The following is a 5,191-nucleotide window of genomic DNA, read 5'->3' as shown; positions in this document are numbered from 1 at the left end:
CATATGCATAACAAAACGGATTGGTCTATTTTTTTATGCACATGCATATGGACCAATCAATTCTCTTATGCTTATGTTTATGCGCTATGCAAATTTGTCTGGATTGACCATTACGAAAAAGGGCCGGTCTCACAGTCTCCGATTAACGTGATTCTCCGATTAAACTCACTCTGCATTTCTTTCTAACTATCCCCCTAGAAAGAGACGAAGAGTGAGTTTAATCGGAGAATCTAGGGAGAATCACGTTAATCGGAGACTGTGAGACCGGCCCAAAGTGTGTGTCCGGGCCCTAACGCACAAGCTTTGGCGTATCTTGATCCTGATCTGTCAGGTCGGGGACTACGACCAACTACGACCGTCGTATATCGCTACGCCATGTTATGTGCTTTGGCCCTTAAGAGGCATGGAGGATGGAGGATGGAGGCAGGAGCCAATAATCAAAGAGGAAGGAAGGACTCGATGAATAACAGAAGTCCACCGGAGCGCGATTGAGACCGCGGGAAGCATGGGATTGCGATTTTCTCTCTCTTTTCCCGCGATGAGTAGTTGCATCAGAAGTATACTGAGGAGGCTGCGAAGAAACCGTACAGCAGAGAAGTACGCATCATTTATAAACGATGAATGCGTGTTGGATATGAAATAAGGAGAGAGATGACGTCCTTTTGTTTACATTTATCTTTCAACGATTTCAGGACCATTGTTTTGCTCATTGTGGGACTGGACAATGCCGGAAAGTCTATGATACTCAATCACATTAGTGGCGGTAAATTTTTCAAGAATTAAAAATAGGTTTAACACTAAGCGAAAATTCCTGCAAATGAAGCTTATCGCTGTATGGTATTAAATTTTGGCACAATACATATTCTTGTTCTGTAGATTCAGATCAGAAGGTGCTGCCCACGGTAGGATTCCGGATGGTATCCCTGAAGCACAAGTCATATTCCGTGAAGATATATGATCTCGGAGGCAGCTCTCAGATTAGAGCATTGTGGCCTAAATATTACAACGATGTAAGTGACTTATGTAAATCAAAATAAATAACGATAGTTATAATTAAATGTTATGATAAGAAAATAAGACAATTGACTGCTACATCTATGCTAACATTGCTAACTGCAAACAGCAACTTCAATATCTCTATATATGTTTCAACTGACATCTTTTAGATACATGGACTTATATATGTGGTGGATGCTAGTGATATTTCCCGTCTTGCAGAGAATAAAGTTGTATTTAACGAATTAATCACACACGAACATATCTCGACGAAACCAATATTGTTGTAAGAGATCTCTGAAGTTATGTCTCTGCACACTTTTGCTTGCGCACATACGAAAAGCAGATTAGGTCATTTGTGTGCATATAATGATCAAAGATGTTGATAAGTTGTGTGGTATTGCCGGTACAAATGTCATTCAGATTTTCATAATGTATGCATAGACTCGCCAACAAACAAGATCTGAATGAAGCTATCGACGAGCTAGATGTGGTTGAAAACCTGGATGTAGAGCGTGCAGCTAATGCTATGAGATGTCCAACAAGAGTAGAAACGTGCTCCTGCATTTATGACAAGGAGCAATCCAAGAGTAGTATTGCGGGTATAAAGGATGGATATAAGTAAGCTTAGAATTACTGTTAAGAAGATTTAGATACGTGTACGAAATAAGAGATTAATGGTGTATACTGTCATATTGATGATCAGAATTTATTCTTCTGCAGATGGTTATTGGATATTATAGTGAAGAATTATGCTGTTCTGAACAACAGAGTCAAACAATCACAGAATTTTCAACATAAAAGCGTTCAACGGGTACAGTCTGTTGTGTCAAATGCGCCATCGAAAGTGTCTATACACTCCAATCCTTTTAAACCTATTAAAGATCTTTTGGCGGCAAAGGTGCACAATGAATATTAATTGTACACAGTCGCTCTAAGCCCGAACTACATCTATCGTAAAGTTTATTGTAAAAAGCGGGGAGCACACACTTCTGCACAACGCATAATGCGGCATAAGCATAAGAAAATTGATTGGTCTATTTCCTTATGCACATGTGTATCAATCAATTTTCTTATGCTTACGCATTATGCGTTGTGCAGAAGTGTGTGCTCCTCGCTTAAGCGATCGTAACGCTCGTAGTAACAGCTATCGTAAGCTCATCGTATAAGTTGACTCAGTTTGAACTTTTACGATTACAACGCTTTAACCTAATCTGTCAACCTTTTCGACGTGCGAAGAAAAGTGTGTTTATAGATATATGGGCATAGATATACGGTTTACGACGGCTTCATTGCTTACGATCACGATCAAAGCGTCACGATAGATGAAGATCTAGCTTTATGTTTGTATCTTAGAAATATGATGACACAAATCTCTCAGTTTAAATTTCTTATTATCGATCTGATATTTTCTTCTAAAAATTTCAGGATGAAGCTTTAATAAATGAATCGTGCAATGGTACGTGTACCTATGTTAATAAAACAAATATATAACATCTTAAATCAATATGAAATATTTTTATAGGTACCAATAAAAGGAGAAGCATTATGAAAGTTTTTGTAAAGAGAAATAAGACTGCCCCTCTTCCAATTGAGCAATCAACTATTAAATGCGAAAGTCTTTTACGAAATCTTACGCCTAATGTAGGGACTCTCGCTGGAGAGAAAAGCACACAAACTATGACTACAATATTAGATCCCTTGAATCTAAATATCAGTCCTAGTGAAAGTTACGAAAATAAAGTTACGCTAATCCGTCCGTATACAGCGCCAGAAAGATCGCAACAATTATCAAATAATATGACGATAATCAACATTCCTGGTCAAGTGCCTCAATAGCAGCATATCTGTAGCTTTTAAGGCCCTTGCACAATGCCAAGCAACAGGCAATAGAAACAGGAAATAATAAAAAATTCGTTAATTACAACCTAAAAAATTCGAATGCTACGATTGGTTGGCAACAAGCAATAGGCACAGAATTTTCAACGGAACGCTGTGTCTATTGCCTGTGCCACTGTTATTCTGCATTTATATACGATTTCTGATTTTTATTCCCTGTTCCTATTACCTATTGCCTAGCATTGAGCACGGGCCTTTATACTTAAGTTAAAGAGAACCATATATAATGTACTATGAATGAAAAGCTGCATGTAAATGATTGTAAAAATGTGAGTTGATAAAAACTGTTATGGATAGACTTTTAGATCAGTAATTTAAATATTGTTAGTTTTAGTAAATTAGCATTGCTGGCTCTTGGATGGTCACCGTGGCCATATTGGATTCTTACTATCGAGGCGAGGAAAACACCCAATTTTGTTGTGCATGCCATTTTCAAATAAAAAGACATTTCAATAAAACATCACTATAGATCGTTTCAGAACACTTCCGAAATTGGCCGAAAACTACCCTTTTCCCTCGACAATAAACAAACAGCCATAAAACGAAGCCTAAACATACGGGAAAAACAGCCGTTTAACGACTATCGAAAAGAGGTGAAAACGTTCCTTCCGCATGCAAATCTTACTTCTTGGCCAATTTTACGACTTTCACGAATACGTTAAACGTTAGAGCACAAGCACAGAGCGAATAATAAAGAAATAGCACGTACAACAAAATAGGTTGTCACATGTCACAAAGGACAGAATTCTCCATTGGAGAGAGTTCTGATTTCTGCCGCGACGGTACGTCGTCACCGTCAACGCAGAGTTCTCGGCTGACCATCCAGGAGCCTTAACTCTACACATTTCAAATTAATATCTTTTGTACAAAAATGCTTTATTTTATACCGTTAGATTTACATTTTTGAAATCGGAAAAAACGCGAAAGTAACTTTATAGTGAATTTGGTTAGACTTAGTGCATACTCAGTGCACATTAAAGCCGTCGTAAATGAATCAACGTAAAGTGTATGTTTGATATAAACGGGTTAAGAAATGAAATCCTCAATTATCTTTATTGTACTATTTGGTAAAATATGTATTGGGCATTAATCAGTCGAAATATTTGCATTTTACTTTAAGGGGCAAATTTTCCGACGGAGCACCTCAACAATTTAAAAATTATATAAATTTTGTAAATCTCAATTTTCATGAAGAAGACTTTGGGCTAAAAGCTGAATGGCATTATTTTGCAACAGCTCATGGCAAAGGTTCTTGTGATGGAGTAGGGGGAACTGTTAAGAGAATAGCGGCACGAGCAAAAGTCTTCAACTTCCATATATGACGAACAAATCTCAACTCCTCAAGAACTATATAACTGGGCGATAAAATCAAATTCTTTGCCAAATATCTATGCGCAAATCTTCTCTAACGAAGATTATATTCAGAGCAAAGAATCATTAGACAAGCGATATATTAAAGCTAAGACAATAACAGGAACGCAGAAATATCATTGTGTAATTCCAGACGGAGAAGGCACTTTGAGATTTAAACAATTTTCATCATCTGTTGAATCTCGAATTTTTAAAATATTTAAACGTGTAAGAAAATAAACGTTACTTAATAAAAAAAAATTTATCAAACATAATAAACGCTTTAATTCAACTGTATTTTTTCCTGAAATCAATTTGTAAACTATTTAGTAATCACTATGTCTCAGATAATTATTAATATAGTAGTTCCTGTGTAAATTATTTTTTTTTTCAGATATTTTTTAGCACGGATAAATAAAAGATGGAAATTAAAAAATCGAAAAAAATAGATTCCGTCATTATCTCATTATAAATTTAGGCTTAAAAGTTGTGGAATCGATGATAGTTTTTTACAAAAAATTTTGGAGAAAATCGATCAGTACGTGTTTTTTGTAAATCAAAAATTTGTGTCAAAAATTTGAAAATCTTATAGAAATACGGTTTAAAAAATTTTTTTGATATTTTTTATCAAGTGTGTTTAAAAAAAAAAATTTTGAAAAAAAACGTCCTATTTGGCCCATTTTTCGTAAAGTTATGGGCGTTTAAAAAAAAAGTAACGTAATTTTTCAAAAATCGATATTTTGAAAACGGTTCGACAACAAAATTTGAAAAAAATCATGGAGGCCTCTTTCAACCAATACTATAACATAAAAATTTTTCAAAAAAATCGGAGATGCAAAACTCAAATGGTGTCCGATTTGGCGTGGAACGCCCCATATACATAGATAAACACGTGTGTGTTTGTGTGTGTGTGTGTGTGTGTGTGTGTGTGTGTGTGTGTGTGTGT

At 35.8% G+C, this 5,191-nt stretch overlaps 1 protein-coding gene across 1 annotated transcript; it reads left to right on the top strand.

Moving 5' to 3' along the window:
• Positions 1 to 321: 321 nt before the first annotated feature.
• LOC112458300 (ADP-ribosylation factor-like protein 13B) lies at positions 322 to 2,877 on the top strand. The gene is made up of 8 exons (XM_025021875.1): positions 322 to 597; positions 693 to 763; positions 877 to 1,010; positions 1,167 to 1,282; positions 1,441 to 1,617; positions 1,720 to 1,897; positions 2,425 to 2,455; positions 2,522 to 2,877. Exons 1-8 carry the CDS (start codon positions 506 to 508, stop codon positions 2,833 to 2,835), a joined length of 1,113 nt encoding a protein of 370 aa, XP_024877643.1. The 5' UTR covers positions 322 to 505; the 3' UTR covers positions 2,836 to 2,877.
• Positions 2,878 to 5,191: the final 2,314 nt, after the last annotated feature.

Source organism: Temnothorax curvispinosus, unplaced genomic scaffold (genome assembly GCF_003070985.1).
Source record: "Temnothorax curvispinosus isolate PA1 unplaced genomic scaffold, ASM307098v1 QBEX01008791.1, whole genome shotgun sequence".
Lineage (NCBI taxonomy): Eukaryota > Metazoa > Arthropoda > Insecta > Hymenoptera > Formicidae > Temnothorax > Temnothorax curvispinosus.
This window is presented reverse-complemented; position numbering and strand designations above follow the sequence as displayed.

Excerpts from the sequence above, each read along its gene's own strand:
- LOC112458300 (XM_025021875.1), top strand. The coding sequence starts at position 506 with ATGGGATTGCGATTTTCTCTCTCTTTTCCCGCGATGAGTAGTTGCATC. Across the intron at positions 764-876 it reads ACTCAATCACATTAGTGGCG|ATTCAGATCAGAAGGTGCTG; the intron begins GTAAATTTTTCA and ends CTTGTTCTGTAG. Across the intron at positions 1,618-1,719 it reads GGTATAAAGGATGGATATAA|ATGGTTATTGGATATTATAG; the intron begins GTAAGCTTAGAA and ends ATTCTTCTGCAG.